At 39.0% G+C, this 24,537-nt stretch overlaps 1 protein-coding gene across 3 annotated transcripts in view; it reads left to right on the forward strand.

Annotated features, from left to right (window-relative positions):
* KCNIP4 (potassium voltage-gated channel interacting protein 4) overlaps positions 1–24,537 on the forward strand; it is a 1,120,978-nt gene that overhangs the window by 570,387 nt on the left and 526,054 nt on the right. Inside the window, exon 1 of one of the 3 annotated variants that reach the window (XM_029948129.1) lies at positions 23,869–24,025. The exons of the other annotated variants lie outside the window; for them this stretch is intronic. Coding sequence (XP_029803989.1) covers positions 23,926–24,025 — 100 coding nt within the window. The 5' untranslated portion in view covers positions 23,869–23,925. Of the gene's footprint in view, positions 1–23,868; positions 24,026–24,537 lie in introns of those variants that run through there. 3 annotated transcript variants of the gene reach the window in all.

A 24,537-nucleotide genomic window follows, 5' to 3' on the forward strand; every position in this document is an offset into this window, starting at 1 on the left:
GCAGTTGTATAATGAACTCTTTCTGTCACAGTTTTAGTACATTTAGGAATATAATGCCTTATTATTTCCTGCAGTTTATTTCTACAGTGATATGATAAAGTAGTAGTATAAAAATACTCAAGGTTTTCTGACTGAATTTTTAAAGAATAAGCAGGTGATTGCCTTTGCCTTTTGGCCACCAGCCATTAGTCTTATGACTGGAAGGATCCCTTCTCTCCAACACATCTTTAATTTACTCTTGCGGGCTTGTGTAGGAGATTACTATTGATGAGGTTTTTGTTTTCTTTGTTTGCTTTCAAAGAGACGGTGATGATGTATGCCGTCATGTTTTTTTGTTTGGTTCCTTCATTAAAAAAAAATAGTTATGGGGCAGAACAAAATTTTATGGTGAATGTCAACAAGAGGTAGAAACTATTTTTTAGATTAAACAATGGTTTTGATTATGTAGAGTATAAACAAAGCAGATCACTGGAAATGGATTAAGGGACTTAGGTTAATATCTGAAAATGATGACAGCACTTTGAGAATCTCAACTTTCTTTATTGGGCTAAATAGGAATAAGACTATGTACATTACAGTGCTATTGTGATTATCAATGGTATATGAATGTGTGGATATACCTCTGGGCAGAGACTGGATGCTCACTGAGGGCCCATTGAATTTATTTATTTTTAATTATTTTAATGTGTGTGCTTTTTAACACATAATATTTTAAGTGTTTTGTTCCATACTGGTCCCTGGGGATACAGTGGCATCAGAGAATCAGAGTTGTTGCCTTAAAAAAAGTTTATATTTTAGGGAGGAAGTAAGTATGACCCAAATACAGAGAAGTATTATTTTGTTAAGAATCAAACAGATAGGGGGCGCCTGGGCGGCTCAGTCTGTTGAACATCCTACTTCGGCTCAGGTCATGATCTCACAGTTCATGGGTTTGAGCCCCGCATCAGGCTCTGTGCTGACCGCTAGTTCAGAGCCTGGATCTTGCTTCAGATTCTGTGTCTCTCTCTCTCTCTCTGCCCCTCCCCTTTCACACTCTGTCTCTCTGTGTCTCTCAACAATAAATAAATGTAAAAAAAAAAAAGTAATTTAAAAAAATTTTAAAAAGAATCAAATCAGATAAGAAAAACTAAACAATTATGTGTTTCTGTGAGGCTGAGGGATTAGCTATTTAAATAGCATGGTCCGAGAGGTTTTCTCTGAGGAGATATATTTGAAATATTATTTGAACAGAGAACACAGTTCTGAGAAGAACCCAAAATTCAAAAGAGTAAGAGTGAAAAGCCTTTCAGGAAGAAACCTGTATGAAGGCTCTGAGCAGGTAAAGAACTTCCGCCACAGGAGCTCAAAGATCACTAGGTCTGGAACATAGTAGGAACTAGTAAAGAGGGCTTGTTAATACTTGATAAGCCATAAAAGGATTTGGAATTATATTATAAATAAAATGAAAAGCCACTGAATGCTTTTTAGGAGCAGGCTGATTCTGTATATATTTCAAGAAATCCCTTCAGATTGGAAGGAGTAAGAGAAGAAAACAGGAGGACAGATAGGAAGGTGTATCAGTAGAAGTAATAGGAATCATTACTGATGCAATTCATTGCAGGGGAAGGAGAGAAGAGTTTGATTTATTTTGGGTGAAGACTCAACAGGGCTTATTAAGGGTTGGATGAGAGTGGAAAGAGGAAAGGCAGAGTCAAGATCACATCAAGGTTACTATGCCCAGGTTTCTGATGTGAGACATTGGATGGAGCCGTTACAGGCATGGGGAAGATTTAGGGTAAAATTGAGAGTTTTCTTTTGGACACGTCATGGTTAAGGTGTCTCTGAGACATTCCAGTGGAGATGACTTGCACTGAGATGGAAAAGAAATTTGGAGTATAGGGACTTCTGAGCTGGAGATGTAAAACAGGAGTCACTACCATAAAAGTGGTCAAGTTGAGTTGCTATAGGTAAATAAATGGGACTATGGGTAAATAAATAGTGCTAATAGTAAATAATCAGAATCCTTAAATTCACCTCTTTTAGTATACCACCTTAATTAACTTATAATATCTACTAGGTCTTGTGGCAACAGACAGGATCATATAAGTCCCCGATGGGTTTTATAATTGTTGCATTTTAGGAGATTGGGGCAATCAAATTTATTATTTATGACTCTGTTTTTCTTTTTTTAAATTTTTTTAATGCTTTATTTACTTTTGATACAGAGAGAGACAGAGCATGAGAGGGGGAGGGGCAGAGAGAGAAGGAGACACAGAACCGGAAGCAGGCTCCAGGCTCTGAGCCAACTGTCAGCACAAGCCTGACGTGGGGCTCGAACCCACGGACGTGAGATCTGACCTGAGCCGAGGTTGGATACTTAACCGACTGAGCCACCCAGGCACCCCTGTTTTTCTTTAAATTGGTCTGTACTAATGCTGTATGGCTTTTAAAATGCTGAGAGATCCCTGGAATCACCTGCTTTGGGCTCGCTTGTGGATGGCAATACTAAACTCTCAGATGTTGATTTTATACGAAATCAGATACATCCAGATCCTCTTATTATCGTATTTATTGTTGATTGGGGACCTACTGTGTGCAGTGCATTGTTAAAAGTACCAGGGAGGCAGAAATTACATCTCCTCTCAGTGAGTGAGTCTAACTGGGAGGAGACAGATAGGTGAGTAAGTAGTTACTATGAAATGTGGTAAGTGCCATATTCTGGGGTGATATTAAAAAGAAGGGACTGGTAATCCTCTGAAGGTTAGAAAATATTTCCTGGAAAACCTGATATTTAAGTTGAATTATGAAAGATGAATATACATTTCTAGAAAAACAAGGTAGAGGGTATTCCATGAGGAAGGTATGTGCAAAATAGAAAAGGTGAAACAGAGACAGAAAAAGATCATGCGGCTAAATCGAATGTTGAGTGTAGCACTTAGTAGAAGGCTTAGGGCATATCAGGCAATCAATAAATATCTGTTGAATGAATAAATGGATAAATAAGCCCCCATATTTTGCTCAATCAGTATTAGGCTCCAATTTCTAGGAAAAGGAAATAGGAAGATTCTTTGGGCATAGATTTTATATATTATTATGAGATAAACAATATAATTACATATGAAATTCCTAGAGACAATATAATTAGGCATTTAATAATGTAGTAAATGTGCATATGTGTGTATGTTTGGAGAGAGAGAGAGCAGGGAAGGAGAGAGAAGAAAATGGAAGGGAAAATAAAAAATCACTTTAAAAAAGCATCTTGTGGGAAATGAGCATTAAAGGAAATTGCTCTAAGATGGCACTGGGCAGACCTTGTGAAGTCAGAACCATGAACTATTGAGTTCAGGAAGAGAAAAACATACCTGAATATTGGTTTTAGCTGAAGCAGCAAGAAATAGTAAGACTACAGTCAAAGGATGTGATAGGGAATCAAAATGAGAGCTTCTGTCTACCAAAGAAGAGCAGGATACAGTTTTACAGAGGAGTCAGGCCAGATTATGAGGAACTGGGGAAACAGGGAGAATGGGCCATGGAACATATCAAGAGTTAACCCAGTTTAATTATAGGGGCTGATTCGGGTTTGACTTTGAGGGGACAGGTCTTAGTTTTCTGAACTAGGCATTTGGTGTCTGAGTAACTGAGCTCTTCCAAAAGTGGTGAATAAGGCACAGCTCAGAAAACAAAAACAAAACAAAACAAAAGCTCTTTTCAAAAGCAACAAAAGAAATAGGGACAACTAAAGAAAGACACTGCTGAGCATGGAGTAGGGAGATTCTTTTAAAATTCATTTGCAAAAGGTAATTATTCCCTGGAAGTAGGAGTGACCAAGTTCAATGGCAACGATGGTTATGTTGGAAGAGGAAGCTAGGGAGTTGGCTATTCTTTAAGGACATCACATTTTTTGTGGAAAATCATTCATGTGGTACATTCTATGAGGTTCTAGTTAAATTTGTTTAGGATTGAATGTGAAATTATTTCTTGTTTTCACTTAAGAGAATTAATACATAAAAGTTTCCTTGACCTTATAAATTGACACAATGACTGTCATCACTCAATTTTCTAGTTTATTTTTGTATGAAGGTGGATAGTGTAACTGTTTAACACCTGGAGTTCTTATAATCAGAATTCTGTACATACAAAATTGTCTGTAGCTCCTTAACTTTGATTCTATTGTGTTTCTTTTAGACACTACATCAAAAGAATACTTCACAGCAGTATTCCTGAGATTCTAAGACTTACTTAGATTCAGAAATTTTTGTAACATATGCATGCTGGTCATTTATATGCTTTTTTAAAAAAAGTTTTTATACTGTTGTATTTATTTTTGATACAGAGAGAGACAGAGCATGAGAGGGGGAGAGGCAGAGAGAGAGGGAGACACAGAATCTGGAATCAGGCTCCAGCTCTGAGCTGTCAGCACAGAGCCTGACACAGGGCTTGAACCCACGAACATGAGGTCATGACCTGAGCTGAAGTCAGATGCTTAACCAGCTGAGCCACCCAGGCACCCCAACTTTTGTAATTGTTTACTTAAAAAGCATGATTCTTACTTCTTTGCACTGTGTTAATTGAATGTCCCATGATACCTCTGCTGCAATTACAGTTACTTTGCAAGAAGTGGATATGCTCTTAAACAGTAAGCACTCAAACTACATAATAAGTGGTTTATAAAATGTTAACGATGGCCTTCATATATTAGATTTGCTAACCTAAACATTGCTGAATAATAAGTTCTCCTACAGTGAGGAGGGGAATTTGCAATAGATTTGGTTGGGATGTTAAGATTCTTAACATCTTAAGATGAGTTCAAGGCGGCCTTGAACTCATCACAGCATTTACTGATATTGAAGTAGACTTTTAAAAATATCTGAAATTGAAAAATTTTATGGAGTATTTATGCCATCCTCCTGTTCAAATATGAATAATTTTGCTTATAATACTTTCTTGCCACAATCTGCCGTTCTCTTCTGTTATCTTTATACCTGCATTGATGGGTAAATAATGTTCTTTCTTGAAAACTCCTATTCATTGCTCAAGAACCATTATGGGCCTCACCTTTTTTGGGAAGTCTTCCTTGAGAAAGCCTTCAGGCTCTCTGTCAGCTGATTCAAACCTTTCCTCTTATGCATTCTTTAGAATCATATGCTTTCTCTAAAGCACTAATGCTTTGTTAACTGTGTGTTAGCAAATTTTCTGCCCCACTAGCCTGCGGGGTTCTTGAGAGATGATCCCAACTAATTTTTTTATTACCAGTGCCTTTTACAAGTTCTGGTACATAGAAGGCATTCCATAAATATTAGTTGAATGAAATCTATTGAAAAGAAAAATCTCAAATGGCTGTTTAAATTTTATTTACCTTCTCATGAATTTATATTTCTTCTCCCAGTGGACATATGAGCTCTGTAAGTATAGGGACTGAGTCTCCTATTTCCAAGTATAAGTATTCTCTTAGGAGCACATAAAAAGTATTTTTATATTATGAAATAAAATGCACTAGATATTGATTGTCAGGATCTAGTTATTGACTGTCAGTCTTATTTCTTAGCACACTATAGTACAAGACATGAACTGATTAGGTAGGTTGTTCTATAAAAGTTCAGCATCTGTTGAAATAATCCAAATATTAGGCTCACTTTCCCTTTATATGATACCGAGGAAATCTAGTATACTTTGTGGTAACAGTAGTAATAAAGAGGACAAAAGACACTTTGTTCTCAAAAATGGCCATTTTATAGATATGGCCACAACTGGCTCAGACACAATTCAATAGCTGGTGAAAATCTGGCAGCACCTCACCAAATCATGGCCAAAGCTGTTGGAGATTCTTTCCAGATCTCAATTATGACATCAATTCCCTCCAATACAATTTAGCACATTTTAATTGAGTGCTTACTATGTGTTATGCATCAGGCAACTTGCTGAATGTTGGGTATGATGGAAACACTGAGTATAAGCTGATTTAAATTATATTTATTCCTGGCTATTTCTTGTACTTTATCTAAATGAATTAGAGAAAATGACTTCACTTCTTTGACCTCATATTTTTAATCTGTGAAGTGGAGGATATGAATCTGTACCTCATGGGAGGTTATAAAGGAAGTTGGGCTGGCACCCAACCGATGCTCACCACATGTTAACCTTGTGATTCCCCTTTTTCAACAGACTTTGACCAGTCTGTGGTAGAGGGAGGAAACATGAAGGACTCCATAAGAAGGCAGGTGCCAGCTACAAAGAGACAATTGGACCATAGGTTGTTTCCAGAGGTTCTTTATTTTAGTAGCATTATTATGTGTTGGATTTTAAAGAAGGATGTGTGCCATGGTGGTGTTATAATTCAATTTCAATTACAGTAACTACTATGTGTAGCAAGCTAGCCAAAGGTTGCCAAGTTCCCTGTGCTCAGGCCCCGAATTTAATAGCAGTAATGGCTTTGTACAATGACTTCAACCCCTCATTACTGTCTCCTTTTGATTTAGCGGCAGCCTTCTCCCCTGAGGTAGGGTACTAACGCCATCTTCTCAACTGGCTCAGGTTTCTGGGAGATGTTCATTCTGCCTGAGACCTGCCAGGAATCTAATTTTTAATTTCCTGTTATTAGATATTGTGAAATAAGACATAGTTTCTTCTTTCTTTCTCTTTTTTTTCTTTGTTTTGGTACCTTCTGTCACCCACACCAAACACAGCTGTTTTACAGAAGCATTCCTTACACTCTATGGATTCTATTTGTAGCAAATCACCAATACACATTTATATATCAAAATTATTGTAATGATCCATGATGGAGTTTTGTATTAAAAAAATCTATCCCAAAACCAGTATCTTGCTGGTATATTTAATAGAGAAATACATACAAGAGTGGATTTGAAATTTCTTGCTATCTTTCCTTTATTCCTTCCATCCTTCCTTCTATGCTTCTTTTCTTCCTTCCTTCCTTCCTTCCCTCCTTCCTTTCTTCATTACTTTCTTCCAGCCATTATCCATCCATCCACCCTCTCTTCTTTCCTTCTCTTACCCTACTTCTTTAAGGAACTTCTTCTTTACCTGCCCCCTTTCTTCTTTCTCCCTTGATTTTTTTCTTCTTCTTCATACACCTGTCCACTTTTTTATTCCTCTCCCCTTCTCCTTCCTCTTTTACATTTTACTCCTTAACTTAATGAATCCTCTTGCAGAAAACCCTCTTCTTATTGTCTACAGTTTCACATTTTGTTCCTGTCCATTCCTGCTCACTCTGTCTTGTACATACTTATAAGTCCTCTGTTTCGCCCATATTTAGATCAGCCCAATATTTGTAGATCCTTATCCTATTCCCTGGTTGTCAGTTAGCCAAATAATAGGCATTTATCTCCTTTAATCTGGCCTCATAAATCAAACCTTTCTTTTCTCTAATAGTTTTTTTTTCTTTTATCATTCCCTAAATGGTTTCCAATTTGTCTGCGTCTTTCTGAAATGGAAATACTTCAAATTTAACACAGGACTCCAAGGCTGAAACCTTGCTGGCTGAATTTTACCATCCTTTTTCTTTGAACAAACATTTCATGACAAACAAGTATAGTATGGTTCTTTGTCTTGCCAGTTGATTGCTTTGCAAATTCGTGCAGAGAAGTCTTTACTGAGGTTGTCTGAAGCAGATTTAAAAAATGGACCTTTTCCCAGAAGGCAGGGAGACAAGGGTTTAAACCCAGATTCAATGCTATTTGTGACAGGGGTGCTTAAATTCCGTGTGACTGGAGTTCCTAATATCTAACACAGAATTAATAATGATTGTTCTCATGAAAAGGGCCTGGACTCATGTGAGGAGCAAAGTGCACAGAGCGCTCACAGGACCCTGAGAATGAGTACCCCCTTCAAGTGTGTCCCTAAGGTGCCTCGTTTACTTCATCCTACTTCCAGTACTTCTCATGAGAATAAAATAACATGTGTGACGATGCTCTGAAAAATGTGAACATATGGACAGATATAAGGTATTACGATCATTCTTCTTTACCCATTGTGTTGAACGTGACTCATTAACAGTGGAGCCATTGCACATGCGCAGTACCCGTTGCCAAGCCCCTCCCTCTGGTCTCAGCCCGTCACTCCTCCAGGCTCCAGGTGCCCTAATTACGTTTGCCCCTGCCTACTCAGGCACCTCCAGGCCAAAACTAGCCCAGTGAACTGTTCAGACACAGGCTTTATTGTTTCTTTATCTCGCCATCAAAATGTTCTCCTTCAGAGTTCTGCTTCAGAGTTCTCCTTCAGAGTTCTGCTTATCTGCTTTCTTGAAAATGACAAGCTAATCAGATGAAATTACATTTGTCACTGTGTCTATAGGAAGGACTGCCTTAATGTATGACCCATCTCAGGTAACAGATTTGTAATTTCATTAAGGTGTTTTGTAGATACAGTGCCTTATTCTCCAAGAGCTCTAATATATGGCTTATAGAACTATTTGATCATGAACTACAGTTAGAAGTATATTTTTTTAATCAAGACCCAGAACACACATGAAAATAATTAGAAAATAATTTCATAAGATCATACTGACCCTTTATACTTCTGAAGACTAAATTCCTATCCTATCTTAAAAAATAGATTCCATTCCATTCTTTCCTAGTGTACTCAATTCTAAATTGAGGATCATGAGTACATTAAGTTGATTTTGCTATCTATTAATATGACACAATTGTTCTTGGAAAAAGAAACACTCAAAAAAAATTTTTTTCCCACTGGAACTGGGTGGATGGCTGTGACACAGACGTTAAACTGATGTTTAAGTGCCTTTGTGTATGTTATGCCTAGATCAGTGGTAGAAGGCAGTGTTTGTCTGACTTCACTGTGGATATTAAAGAGTTCTCCTTGATGGGGACATGACTATCTCCTGTGCACTGATAATTAAAAGGTTACTTGGTGATTCAAGAATCAAGCAAATTTAGTAAGAGGCCATGGAGCTTATTTTGGGTAGATAACCAGAATACCACAATAGGACATTGAAGAGAAGGCAATCTCCCAAGATCTAGGGAGGCAGCCAGCATTTGGGGATTTTCTACACAGAATGAAAAATCTGGCAATTGAGAGGCAGATATTAAAGGTAAACAGTGGATTTAAATGTTAAGGAAAAACTAGTTACAACTGGATTGTGAAATCACGGCATGGCTGCAGACCAGGCTCATTCCATGCTAAGTCACACATCCTTCGGTTGGCTTGTTGCACCTTGTATCCCTCTGTCCGTCACGTATGACTGATCCAACTACATGCAAATGGAACCAGAAGATCAAAGTTGTAACTGAAGCCAGTCTGAATGTGCAAAGAACCAACAGTGCCTGGTAGACCCTAGGAAGCCAGCAGGCCTCGACCCCCTTAGACTTTTATTTGGATTTTCCTCCTTTTGCCTGTAAATGGAACAGGCTTAGAGTACCACATTAGAATATGGACCTCCCTGAGTGTATTTTAATGTATTTTTTTTCTGACTGATCAGTTCTGTCTTCAAATTGCTGTGCCATCTGCTTGGAGTTGTACCTCATTCTTCCCAGCCATTATCAAATTCATAATATTCCAGAATTTATTTTTTAACATTTATTTGTTTTTGAGAAAGAGTGAGAGAGCATGAGGGGCAGGCGGTGGGGAGGGGACAGAGGATTCAAAGCAGGCTCTGCACTGACAGCAGAGAACCCAATATGGGGCTCAAACTCATGAAAAATGAGATCATGACCAGAGCCAAAGTGAGACATTCAACCTAGTAAGCCACCCAGGTACCCTCAGTGTTCATTTGTTTTAAAACAGGAGGGATTATATTGAGTGTTCTGCATAGCTTGTTTATGGCATGTGTGTGTGTGTGTGTGTATTCCCTAAACAATTTCTGATTGAATGACTCTTCATATTTCTGATGTCTGGGAAAATATAACCTTGTGAAGGTTCTCTGCTAATCTTATAAAATTAAAGGATTAAGTACATGAAGAGAAAAATAAGCTCCTCTTTATGCCCAGCCTCTTTAACAAAACGAATCCCAAGTTCATGTATAAATTTGCAGTTACTAAGGACACATATCAGGGAGCAGTACAAAAGTAACAGGGTTTTAGAAAGAAAAAAAGGCACAGAAGAATGTGTCATTTTTTTTCTTCCACTATTTGGTGGTACAACAGTAACAAAGTACTTTGATACACAATGCATAAATCTCAAGAAATATAAAAGCAAATAACTGATAAAATATATAGAAAAATGACCTTTTCAAAATCCCATTTCAAACTTTCAAAGTCAGAAGCTTAAGTGAATGATGAATGTAAGACGCCTTTTCCAAGTAGAATAGAATTGTAGAGGCTCATTTCTACCCTGGGTAGCAAGAAACTATTAGGATCACTCTGACTCACAATGATGCTGTGAACTTCTAATTATCCCAGGTAATGTAGGCATGGCTAGTACATAATTGAAGTTCAATGATAGCATAAAAGGCTTCTTTTGACCATGAATTTCAACCTTCTTTCCCGGCAAACGTTTGTGTAAGCCAATGAAAAATAGTCGAGTTGCCCTCTGTGTCCTTTTACATGTTTTGCATATTCTTCCTTTTTTGTGATGCTGTTTATAAGACACAAAGTAGTCAAAATGTTATGAGTAGGAGCTATGTCTTTCCTGGGAGTAGGAGAAAGCATGAGTTATTTTTCATACTAGTGGCAGTGAGGATACATATAGGGTCAAGGCAGACTCCAGACTCTATTAATTTCATGCACATGGAAACACTCTCCAGGTGGAACCTTGGCCACCATAGCAGGCTTCAGGAGCCCATGGCTGGTGGTTGGCCACATATGCTGCTCATGGTGATGTGAGACAATGAAGCTACCGTGTGAAACTCAGGCAGCTGCCAAGATGCTCCTCACATCTCCAGGGCCCACAGGCACCACCATGGGAGCCACCCACCATTTACAGAAAAGCTTCCTAATAAGATATGGCTCTAAAAATGCCATCTGTTCTCATTCTCACTGATGCAGAGGATTGAAAGGTTTGGGCCTGATGGAAGCCAGAATTGAAAGGGAATTCCCAAAGGGGGGGGTTCCAAAATGTTTGAGCAAGGGCAGAAACATTGAAGGCACTGCATAATTTCCCAACACGGCTTCTCTGAAGGGTAGAAGAGCCCTTTGAATTCACAACTCCTGCCAGTAAATAGTCACACATGCTAGCACTTATTTTCTGTTTTTTATAGTCATAGCTTTCATGTTATGTGGATAATAAGAATGAATGCTTATTTATCAGGTTGTTGAAATTATCTAATTGTAAAAAAAAAACTGATTGATGAAAAATATATATTTCCAGTTGATTTCTTCCATGAATTTTAGTGTGTGTGCATGTGTGTGTGTATTTTTCCTTCCAAAGGAAACAGAAACATAGAAAAATGATTAAAAGTAGTTTTTTTTGTCATTGAATAGGAAGTATATTTTTATGGTTTTATGTAAAATAATCAGAGTGACTCATATGCTCATTAATAAAAATATATTGATTAACTTTATGTTAAAATCATTAGGGCTTAAAAATTATGAAAAAAGGGACTGTTGGCATCTGAATTGAGTTTGATAAAATCCAAGATATTGTAAAAGCAATATGAATACTCAGTACCTAGACCAGGTGCCAATTTTTCTTCTTGCTTATGACAAACATTTCCATCCCACAAGAACACCAAGCTGACTTTCCAGTGTCTCCTGAATGGCTGGCCACACACACAGAGTGAATGCCTGCACAGTTCACAAGAGCAAATTGATGTTACCTCGGAGAGTACAACATGAGGCAGGATGGGCTCCAAAAGAAAGGGAATATAGGAAAGTTAGTCATTCCCAGTGCAGAAACTGACCACTATAGAGTTGCTTTACAAATTTAGGAGGCTGCATCAATGAAGTGGGGGTACTGGCCAGTAAATAATTATTTCAAGAAAACAAATTTGAATGTTGATTACCGTAAATATTTAATGGAAAATAGGAGGGGTAAAGGCACAGTTTTGTGTATCAGTGATTGTCTTAAACCTCTGGATTGTTTTAGAATCACTCCAGATTTTCCGGTTTGACTACTTATTCCATTGGATGAGCTTCATACTTGTTAACAGACTCGTTCTTAAAATATCTCCTTCTTCATGCATTAGTGTCATCAGGCATCAAGTTGTCAGGTTTCCAGTGGTCTCACTTTTCCTGCACTGATGTGATGAGTGAAACTCTTTTCACACCAAGGTGTTAGAAATTACTGTTTTCTGCCATTTAGGTTCTTTTTAGGACACCTGGAATACTTAATGTGAAAAATTAAATCATTAATGGTGGGATTCTAGATATGGTGATTCTTTGTTGGAGGGTGGTGCATTGGCTTAATTCCTGCCCTACAGATAGCATGCCATCAGTTGCTTGCTTCCTTCCTCTTCTCCTACCCTCCTTCCTTTACTGTAACTTTTGCTGATCAACTAATGTGTCCCACTCTCATGGATAATTACTAAGTTCAGAAAGACAGATATGATCCCTCCTCTCAAGCACTCATAGTTTCATAGAGGACTAGTTATGTCAACCAGCTCATAAATCTTGAAAGGATCATAATTAAGCACAAAGCAGAAAGAAGAAGGGGATCAATCTTGTTGAGAAAGGGCCTTGTGAGAGACCCCACTCAGGTGGAAACATTTAAGCTGATTCTTAAATTATGGATTAGAATTTCTCAGAAGGAGAGGCAAGGAAGTAATTGGAGAAACTGGCCTGGGAGCTCGGCTACAGCAATAGTTCAGCATGACTTGAACATGGGCTATAAAGAAAAATTGTCAGGAGATAAGGCAGGAGAGCTCCTTGGAAGGTAGGAAGGGACTTTGTTTGCCTTGCTATGGTTTAGGGATTACATTCTGTAGTCAGTGACATAACACTGAAAATGGAAGCCAGAGAATAACCTGCTTCTATCACTCTGACAACAATGTAGACTGTGGATAGGTCAGAATAAAAAGAGGCTTAACAGAATTTTATCATCCTAAGAGAGAGAGCATGGGTGAGCCTAATCTAATCAAGTAATCTCTGAAAAGAGGTCAGCAAGATGTGAAACATAAGAGAGATTTTCCCACTGATGGTGACAGAGCAAATTGCCATGTTGTAGAGAGAGCAAAGAACCAAAAGCAGGTTCTGGGGACTGAGAGTGGTCCCTTTTCTACAGCTAGCCACAAAATAGGGACCTCGGTCATGCATCTACAAGGAAGTAAATTGTGTGAACAACCAGTGTTCTCAAAGCAGACCCAGACAGAGCCTCAGACATGATCATAGCCTCAGCTTACAATTTGATTTAAGCTTGAGTAGAGGCCTCAGATAACCCATGATCAGACTCTTCATCCATAGAACTGTGAAATATAAATTTGTCTTGGTCCAAGTCACTTCGTGATCATTAACCATTCAGCAGTAGAAAACTACTGCATGTATGTACTAATGCCACAGTTTGGAGAGGTGCTGTCCTCTAACCAGCAGGTATTGCTTGACTGACTCTTTTTTTCTTAGAAAGAGAGTTTGTGTGTACACATGCACATGTGAGCAGGGGTACAAGTTGGGGAGAGGCAGCTCAGCATGCAGCTCAAAGGCTCCGTCTCAAGACCCTGGGATCATGACTTGAGATCTTAACCCACTGAGCCACCCAGGTGACCCTTAACTGACTTGTTTTGATGACCCTTCAAAAAACTTTTAATCTGTTGATGGCTATATATACATTTAACATAGCTTGCATTTATTTATCTACAAAACTTAATCTTTCATTATTTGGGACCACTTTGTTATTTAAAAAGTTATATTTCCATCGTGTTGGTGATAATTTTTCTTTTCAGTGTGGTCCTATTAATGGCAAGTCTGTATGTGTGTTTCACATGAAATATACACTTGATTTTTGTGCAAAATTTGGTTCTAGCATGATATAAATATTATGGCTATTATATTTGAAATATTCTTGTTGAAAAGCAAGGTTATTAAAAAGTAATTAAGTTGGAGTTGTTAGTAATTAAATTACAACATAAAAGTAACATGAATAATTGTCAAGGAAATTGTTGTGTATTATTTTTTGTACTTTTATTTCTTTGGTGCAGAAAAATAAAAGGACAAACAATTTTTATACTCTATCACTGTGAGGAAATACAACATATCAACTGTAATGAGGAATAATTTGTTGGAAGATATAATATTTGGAATGAAATCTGGCTAAATATATATCTCAGCTAAGATTTCCATTAAGCAGTGCTAAGATCTGTAGAAATTGCCCTGAGTTGAATGATCATATAAGTAATCCTATTTCAACTATCTGAGTCTTAGATAATTTATTAATAAATGAATTAGGCATCAGATAAGTTTGTGTCTTTTGTTACTTTGCAGTATTGATTTAAATAAAGATTATCCACAGCAGAGTTATGGGAAGAGGCTCCATGATCCATGTGGCTACTGTTTTGTTTCTTATTAGATTTCCAACTAAAAATCTACTTTATCTAAATCAGCTTCACGCTTCTGAACATCAGCATCCATCAATTGCTATTTATTTCGCGTTGCTGGGTTACTAAGATGACTGTGTCTTGGTGTTGTCCCTTACTTAGGTGACCGCATTTGGAGCTAAAAGGGGGATGTTCCAGAGGTAGTCAAGAAAGGAACTAGGATATGTAGCAACGCAGAGAAGTGTGAAAAGGTTCATCGTCCTGTCTCGATTTAAGTTGCATCTCAAGCTCCCTGGTGAAAGAAACTTGCAATGGATTCACAGAATGACTCATCAAAAAATATTTTGACAACATGCAATGGACACTTGTATCTGTTCACAAACAATTTAAAAATACCTTACTTCTAGTAGGAGAACAAACTTTCTAGAGAAGTTTGAGAAACCGACAGAGCTCCTATCTATTCTTAACCATGATGAATCTGTGAAAGGTGTGAGTCTTGGCTAGTTTTTAATAAGCTGGGTAAATGTCTTCCTGGAGGCTGTGTTTCTCATGAGGTGAGAGTATTTGAGCAGATTAATGCAGTGTTTCTCATGGTGTGGTCCAGAGAAGTCCTGCATTAGAATCATTGAAATGTTTGATTGAAAAGGAGATTCATGGGCTCTACCCAAGACCTACTAAATTAGAATCTCTGGAGAAGGTCTGAGGATTCACGTTTTTTAAAGTTTATTTACTTTTGAGAGAGGGACAGAGAGAGAGAGAGAGAGAGAGAGAGAGAGAAAGCACACCACACGTGAAAGAGGAGCAGAGAGGGAGGCAGAGAATCTGAAGCAGACTCTAGGCTCTGAGATGTCAGCAAAGAGCTGATGCAGAGTTCAGACTCAGGAACTGTGAGATCATGACCTGAGCCAAAGTCATATGCTTAACTGATTATGGCATCCAGGCACCCCTGAGGATTCACTTTTTAAAAAAATTATTTATGCTGTTTATTTCTGAGAGAGAGATAGAGTGTGAGTAGGGGAGGGGCAGAGAGAGAGGGCAACACAGAAGAGGATTCACTGTTAAGAATATCTCTAGGTAATTCTGATGCATGCTAAATTTTGAGCACCATCAGTTAATATATACATATAGCAGCTCCCCGTTCTTTCTTGCCAGTGCTGTATAATATCACTGCTCTTTACAACTCCCCCCATTTATCTTCAGTCCTGTAAAGATGCACTAAAGTATAGCTTCAAAGTGTTTCTGAATCACTGCCTGTTGTTCCTCCATTTAACTACCTTCACCCACTTAGTAGATCGCTTCTGCTATTCATCCTGAGGTCAAGGTTCTCTGGTGAAGCCTGATATAGTGTTGTTTCTTTACCACTGAAGATATTGCCTAATCATGGGATTAGCGTGATACCGTGGTGGAGCTGATGGAGCAGTAGAATATGTCCGTGAAGGTGGATTTCCTCAGCAGATGACAGAAATCTTAGAAAATACAGTTAAACCTGAGTAGAGTCTATAATCTAATGACACACTAACACATCACTGTATTTGTTCATTCTGTGGAGTGTTCTGGAAGGGAAGGTGACTAAGATGTTAAAAATCAGTGCCCAGGAAAGTTATTTCAATGCTGTTTATAAATATATACTTTTTTTCAACAGGGATACCTATATAGTAATTTTCTTGAGAAGAGTGATTTAAACCCCAAGTCATTATAAATGGATAAATTATTCCTACACTACTTGTGGTGAAGATGCTGGTAATCTTGATGGGTGGATGTAAATGTGAGCGGTGTGTTTTCTTCAGAATCCCAACTCGGCTGAAGATACCTCACAGCTTCTTATCCACATTATGGCTAGAAATAATAATAGTATTTAGCTAATAAAGTTCTGTGGATTTATTGAGATAATTCATGGAAAGCAATTAGAATAGTACATGAGGGGATCCTGGGTGGCTGAGTAAATTGAGTGTCGGACTTTGGCTCGGGTTATGGTCTCACGATTCCTGAATTTGAGCCCCGCATTGGGTCTATGCTGGGACCTCAGAGCCTGGGGCCTGCTTTGGTTTCTGTGTCTCCCTCTCTCTCTGCCTTGCCCCTGCTTGCACTCTGTCTCTCCCTTGAAAATGAATGAACATTTTTTAAAAAAATTAAAAAGAACAGTACTTCATATGTAGCAAGGACTCAATAACTATTAACAGTAATAGATACCATTGATTAAGCATTTACAGCATGCCAGTGTCTGTGCTAGTGCTTTGCGTGAATCATCTCAGCAAGTTGCCCAAAGTCATGAAGCTCTAACATGGCAAAATTGGGATTTGAACTCAAGCGTGCTCCTAACATCTGCATTATCCTGCCACTTCCATGAATGTGCGTCATTACTTCTTCACATTATTACTGAGATAAATTCCTCATTTGATGCCTTGCTGCTTGGCTTCACTTCAGCTCATTTTTGAAATCCAAATATCCTCCCTGTTCACTCAATCACAGGATTTAACCAGTCTTCTTTTGGATCAAGTAATTGCTGAAGGAGAGGAGTGAGTTAGAGGCAGGCAAGGGGTGTTCATTTTGCATGTCAGAATGGGAGGTGGCCTGAAAAATACAGGAAGAAATGTCATGAGGGCATTGGGACAGAAGAAGTGGCTAGCTTCAAGTATTTTCCAGGCTCTGGGTGAGTTCTCTGCCAAGACTAGCCTTATTCTCCAGGGGTCATGCCGTATAGACTGCCTTATTATGGGGGAAAGAAAAAACAAAAAGCCACCACCTCATGTGTATATTGTGTAAGCCCCGTGCAATACAGTGGATCTCGGTTCCATTCTTGTACCTGCCACTGCCACTCAAGCCTAACTGGAACTTCCCATATTTGCTTAAACGCTTCCACCAGATGCTGCATAGGATTTTAGTTATTTTCATTTGTACTTAACACACGATCTGATTATGATCCCTGGGGTCAGTCCTGAGTTTAAATCCTAGGTTGGATACCTCCTGGTGTAATCTACTAATCCCTCTGTTCCTCAATGTCCTCTTGCAAAATGGAAATAAAAATGGCCCCCATCTCAGAGGATATATGTGAGGATGCTGTAAAAGACTTCACACAAAGTGCTTAGGTCACTATTCTGTCAAGTAGGGATTTGCCTAAAAACCACTAAAAATAGTTAGCTATTATCACCTAAATTTTGTTTTAATAGTTTTTAAGGTTTACAAAGACAGGGGAGAGGATTGTTATTGCCTATATGCCCTTGTATGGTACCTGGACCAAAAAATCTAACAAATAAGTAAGTGACAAATCACCGGATATAAATGGAATGAAGTTTAGTTTTTGACCAGGCTAACTAATTGAGGCTCTGAGACTAAGGTATGGAGAAGCCTTTCTCCCCTTTCCCTCCAGTTAATACCATCCCCAACCTGCAATAATAAAAGACACGAATAAGCAGAATCTCTTGCTTCTCTGCCTTAGTTAATCAAAGGGCAGCCTCAGCTCTCATTTTAGAAGGAAACACTGTTTTCCTTCCAAAAGCCATATTGCTGAAAACAAAGCAGAAATGGGTTCCTCTCTGCCAGGAACTGGTGATTTTGAATAAACTGCACTTAAGTGATATGCTCTGAAGCACAAGAGTACAAGTATCTCTGATTAAGTGTGTGTATTTTTCTGGGACCAGGCCAAGGAAACTTTGTGTGGCAGTAGAGGTTTAGCGACTCCCCAAAGTTGTTTTGTTGAACCTTCTTTTAAGCAGTGAGACCTGAATCTGCTCTCACCCTCCTCATTAGTACCTTGAGAAAATGACATGTCGAAGCTTTTGGCAAATTGTCGTAACAGCATTCCCTTCTCTCACTGCTACGTCATAGTCATCCCTCCCCCACTCCATTCTCAGGGCAGGGGCCCTTGCATCTAAAATTACATCAATCCAAACAGGGCAAGTGGTCTTTTCAAAGCACATAATAAGGTGTTGGATACTTACCTCAGTGATATTTATATGGTAATGATGGGAAACAATTATCAAGTGCCTAGTGTATACCTAGTAGCTCACAAGTCCTTCACATGGGAATGTCCTGAAAGTCAGTGTACAGCTACCAGCCTGACTGGTTTCTGATGCTTTGGGACATTAAACATTCACCAGCTCTTCCCAGGCCTCTGCTTCTTCTTCTGTGACAATGAAATCTTTATCTTCTTCAATGAGTTATGAGGACAGAACAGCCAATGTGCTTAGTTCAGTGCTTGGCAAGGTCCGTGCTCAGGGAGCCTAAGTGTCATTTACAAACGTCATTGCATCTAATCTTCGTGACACCCCAGGGGAGGTATACTGGTCTCACTTGAAGACAGCAAACTGAGGATCAGAGTCTAACTTGAAAGATGTCAAAGATCAAGAGTCAGTACCCAGGTCTCTTCTTTCTATAGGTCACTCTAATGTGTCTCTTTTAAAATGGAGTGTCAGGTTCTACAGTAAGAAAAGATACTGGATGAATGCTTTGGTCTCAGCTATGACTTGAAGCTAAGAGTTATTGACAAAGCCACTTTGGCTATTTAGACTGCAGTGTTCTTTCGGCTGAAAATGAAACAAAGGGAGTGGATGCTTTCCAGATACTTCACATCCTTTATACCAATGGTGTTGAGGTATTTGGGACAGGGAGACCTTCTCTGATGCTTTCATTATATTGCTTTCCTTGACCACATCATCAGGAACCACAAATCCTACTCACATTAAATGCTGAGAAAAGAAGATAGCCAAGAGTCCCCTGTGCAATGCTCACGGCCCGCCATGAAGAGAGGGTTCGGGAATACATGCAGTGAGTGGTTTCCTCAGCATTGCCCCCATTAGAGGACTTTGCAGAAACCTCACAAGGGTCCATAGCCAGACTTAGCCCTCTAGAGAGTAGGGAAAGGGGTCCTGGGAGATTACTGAGAGAGCACATGGTTTTTAGGAAAGGCAAGAAAGAGCATCAGTTACATTTATCCATTCAAAAACTAGTCATTGACTCTTATGTACCAGGCACTAATCTAAGTCAAGGGAAACCTAGTGAATAAGCTGGACAAAAATCTCTGCCTTCATAGGCAAGAAGTTCCATTCTAGCAGGAGGGAATATTAAATGAGCAAACAGACATCATGTCGGGTGGTGACAGTGCTTTGGAGGAAGATAGCACTCTTTCAGAGGATGGTGACTCCGAGGGTCAGAAAAGGTGTGGTGTTCCACATGGTACAGTTAGCAAGAGCCTCTCTGTGATGGGGATTTTGGAGCCAAGACCTACATAAAGTTGTTTATTCATGCAGTGATCTGGGAATAAGCATTCCAACTGAGAGAACATGCGTAAAGATCTGGCTTAGTAGGTAAATGATCCAGAAGGAAACCTATGGGCTCTGGCAAGTGCAATTCAGTTCCAAGGGAACACATACCATCCAGACCCAGGGCAAAGCCCCTCACTCTGGCAGATATCACTAGCAATCCACCCACAAACAGTTCTCAGCCCAAGAACAATAACCTTATTTTATTTTAACAAAATTGTACATATATAAGGTGTTAAATACATTACTTTGTCATACTTATACATAGTGAAATGATTATGAGAGTCAATATAATTATCATGTCTATTTTCTTACATAGTTACCTTTCATGAGAGCAGCAGGGACCTCTCTTACCTAATTTCGAGTATACAATACAGTATTACTAACTATAGTCATTGCACTATACATTAAATATGTAAAATGTATTCATCCTACAGACTGCCACTCTGTATCCTTTGGTCAGCATTTCCCCATTTGCCCCACCTTTCTGCCTCTGGTAACAACTGTTTTCCAGTCTGCTTCTGTGAATTCAATTTTTTTAGATTCCACATATAAATGAGATTATCCAGTATTTTCCTTTTTGTGTATTGCTTATTTCATTTAGAATAATGTCCTCCAGGTTCATCTGTAGTGTCACAAATGGCATCACTACCTTCTTTTTAAAGGCTATATAATACTCCACTGCTGTGTATATGTGTGTGTGTGTGTGTGTGTGCGCGCACGCGTGTGCGTGCATGTCCATGTGCTTATCACATTTCTCTGTCCATTCATCAACATACACTTAGGTCGTTTCCATGTCTTGGTTCTTGTGAGTAATGATACAATGAACACAAGAGTGCAGGTGCTGAAATACCGATTCCACTTCCTGTGGACATATATCCAGACAGGGATGGCTGAATTATGTGGTGATTCTATTCTTAATTTTTGGAAGAAACTTCATACTGTTTTCCATCATGGCAGTATCAGTTACATTTCCACTGATAGTGCATAGAAGTCCTCTTTTCTCCACATCCTTGTCAACACTTGTTATCTTTTTTTTTTATAATACCTGTCCTACCGGGTGTGAAGTGATACCTCATTGAAGTCTTCCTTTGCATTTCCCTGATAATTAATGATGTTGACCACCTTTTCATGTGCCTGTTGATCATTTCTATGTTGTCTTTGGGAAAATGTCTATTCAGGACTTTTACCCATTTTTTTAATCAAGTTATTTGCTTTTTGACATATCTTTTCTTCTTTTTTGCTATTGAGTTGTATTCATTTCTTACATTTTTAAGATATTAACCCTTTATCAGATATATGGTTTGCAAATATTTTCTCCCATTCTGTAGGTTGCGTTTTCATGTGTTGATGGTTTCCTTTGTTGTGCAGCAGCTTTTCAGTCTGATGTAGTGCCAGTGTGTTGTTTTAATTTCATTGACAGTGCATCAATTTTAAATATGAACATAAAGGACCTGATCATTGACTTTCATTTACAGTGCAAGTTGAAGGGCTCTAGTGGGTTCCCTTAGGTAGAAAAAAACATAGACCAGTCCTCTCTGGAGAACAGAGGTGATATATATTTAAGTAATAATAAATCCGGTGTAAAAGCAGGAAGAAGGATCCAGGAATTCACTTAACTACTAGTTTGGAAACTTCGCATGGTGCAAAGTTATAGGGGTTGGTGGATTAATTAAAATGTCACAGAAGAGTTTGCAGGGATCATTTTGGGCATAACCTGCATTTCTGGGCTGACAACTACTTGTGCCAATGTTTGGATTTTTAATTTGTTTTAAAGCTGTGTAGAATAATGAGAATAAATATTGGGCTTTGAGTTGAATCTTGGTCCTATTGCTCACCAGTGGTATGACCGTGAGCCTGCTATTTAAACTCTTTGAGGCTTAGTGTTTCTCTATAAATCATATCTAATTATGCCTATTTTCAGAGTGGCTAAGAGGGAAAAGCAATGTATATAAAGGATCTGGGATATGGTAATTACCCAATTAATGGTGACTATTGTTATCCAATGTGTGTCTATTCCATTTCATATACCTGTGAACTATAATGTGCCTTCCATGGAGGCATGTGAGGAACATAAAGGTAAAGAAGCCATGATTTCTGCCTTCCAGAAGCTTACTCTTAAGTTATGAAGATGTGCGCTCAAGTGACTATAATATAATATAAGAGGACGGTGCAGAAAAACAGAAAAAAGGGAGAGCTTTCCTACAATTCTGCTTGAAGACGTTTTCTGGGAGAGTTTTAGGAACTTGACAGGCAGAGAAAGGACCTTCCAGATAGATACAGTGTTTTGAACAGAGCTCAGAGATGGAGAAGCTCAGAGTGAGTTTGGGAGAAGGAAGTGGGGCTGTCAGGTAGGGTGATCTACAGAAGTAGTGCCCGTGAGGTGGGATTTTCCAGCTGGTCCCAGATCATAGAAAGACCAGGATGTTGTTCAAAGGAGCTTGGACTTTATGCAGTAGGCAACTAAAGAGCTATGGGAGGTGTTTGATTAAGGGAATGATTAAGATGAGGGCTACTTCCTAGAGTGATTACTTTGGCAACGCTGTGTGGTATGTATCAAGCATGGAGAGACTTGTGACAAAAATAAGAACTGGGAGGGGCACCTGGGTGGCTCAGTTGATTGAGCATCTGACTTTGGCTCAGGTCATGATCTCACAGTTCGTGGGTTCAAGCCCCATGTCAGGCTCTGTGAGCCTGCTTCAGATTCTGTGTCTCCCTCTCTCTCTTCCTCTCCCCAACTCACATTCTGTCTCTCTCTCTCTCTGAAAAATAAACACTAAAAAAAATAAGAACTGATAGTGATTGAACACTCTCTGTTTTAAAAGTATCATCATTAAGTCCCTCAGCAGTCCAATGAGAGAGATGCTATCTATCATCCTCACCCTTTATACAGATGAGCACATTAAGGCCTGAGATGTTAAGTAACTTGCCAAAGGTTACGCAGCTAATAAGGGTCCTACACTCGATCTAGGCAGTCTGGCTCTGGAGTCTGTAACCTGAGCCATTACGCTACACTGCCTCAAAACCCAACAGAAGTTAGGGACACCTGCATTCTACCGTGCTCTGTTTTGACCTTTTGTACTCTTTCTTGGCCCTCAGTTTTGCTCATCTAAGAAATAGGAGACTTGGATTGGCTTTCTGATGCTTTTTAACTCTTGTTTTTTTGTTTGTTTTTTAAATTCTCTATTTTAATGTAGACTTGATCTATACAGGTAGTAATGGGATGGGGGGAGGGGGAATGAAATGATAGTGCAAGGTAAACAAAGAAACACCAAAGTTTTGTTTCTGATTTCTTGGTGGTTGTTCTCAAACTTTTTCTGGCTCTAAATTTACTTAAATTAATGGAAAAAAAAAAACAAGCATAGGAAGTACACATTGTAAAGAAATGTATATTTTGTCCTATCCAATGGCAGTGAGCTAATGCATAATATAACTGTTAACCTCTAAAATGTACAAATATTAAGAATATTTATTAGTTTATCATACTCAGGCTTTGAAAGAGTATGATAGGTATTATTCAAGCAAAAATATTAGTTCACAGTGACTCAGACCGAGTCCTAGGATAAGGCAACTCATTGAGAAGAAAGTAAATCCTGAACGACTCTCCAAAGCCCCCTTTCTCTCCGCACTCAGCTAGTTGGGGCACAATACACACTTGCTTTTCCTGACTAGTAAACAGTGTTGCCTAAGCGGCTGGATCCAAGGTGTCACTCCGCCCCTCGGCATTTTCAGGCTTTTTCTTCCGATTTCAAGATGCCTGCTTGGTGGCTGTCTGCAGCGGGAGTCCTGCCCTTGCTTAGTTTCCGTTTCCAAGGCAACTGACCAGCCCAACAAAGCCACCAGCGGGAGCGCGGGTCTTGGAGCCGCGGAGCCATCACTGCCGCGTATCGTCTTTCCTGGGGGCCGTCCTGGTGACCTCGGGGTCTTCGGGTGATCTGCGCCTTACTTCATGCGTGACTGTCTCCCTGTGTAAGAGTGCTAACAAGGAAGCCGCTAATTCCGACAGGCCCCACTTGATTCGGCCGCCACTTCTGGCCTCTGCTACAGTAGACAGGATGAATGCATTTCTCTTATTCACGCGCTTTCTCTCAGCCTCTCCATCTCGCCTCTCTCTCTCTCTCTCTCTCTCTCTCTCTCTCTCTCTCTCTCTCTCTCTCTCATCCTCTCCCTCGCTCTCTCTCTCTCTCAACCTTTCCTCCTCCCCTTCTCCTCTGGCAGTAGCCTTCTTAATGTAGTTTAATGGCTTTACAAAGAAAGCCAGGCAGAGGAGCACTTCTCACTGGCTGTGGTCGGACCATGACCTAACTGACCATGAACTTGGAAGGGCTTGAAATGATAGCAGTTCTGATCGTCATTGTGCTTTTTGTTAAATTATTGGAACAGTTTGGGCTGATTGAAGCAGGTTTAGAAGGTAAGGGAGTGCTTTTTAGTGACTTCTAAAAATTTCTCTGTTTTGCAATAAAAATTGCTTAAGCGAATGTAAAAGGCATCTGAAATGAGATCAGAGAAATGTTACTCTGGGATGGACATGAAGACAGGCAGGTCTTTCAGAGTAAGAAAGATGAATAAAATAAACTTTTTGTAAGTTTCAGTAGTGTTTTCAGAGCAGAACATTAAAACTATGAGAAACACTTTGAGTCAAGATGTGAAAACCAAAATTGAGGAAATTAAAGGTTCCTAATTGATATGTTTGTTATTTTGAGAGCATCTAGTCCGTATTGATGTTAGATTTTTTTTATATCTAATATCCCCTTTTATTGCGTCAGCAATTTTATTTGGGTATGTTGTAAGGTCTGGTTTTGTTTGTTTGTTTTGCTGTTGTTGCTAGGCAAATGCATTTATCAAATGGAAATAAACAGTCATTATAATTTCTTACAGTTGAAGATTAGAGCCTAATAATGGAAAGCTTTTTATAAGGTTGTC

The sequence above is a fragment of the Suricata suricatta genome, chromosome 1 (assembly GCF_006229205.1).
Source record: "Suricata suricatta isolate VVHF042 chromosome 1, meerkat_22Aug2017_6uvM2_HiC, whole genome shotgun sequence".
Lineage (NCBI taxonomy): Eukaryota > Metazoa > Chordata > Mammalia > Carnivora > Herpestidae > Suricata > Suricata suricatta.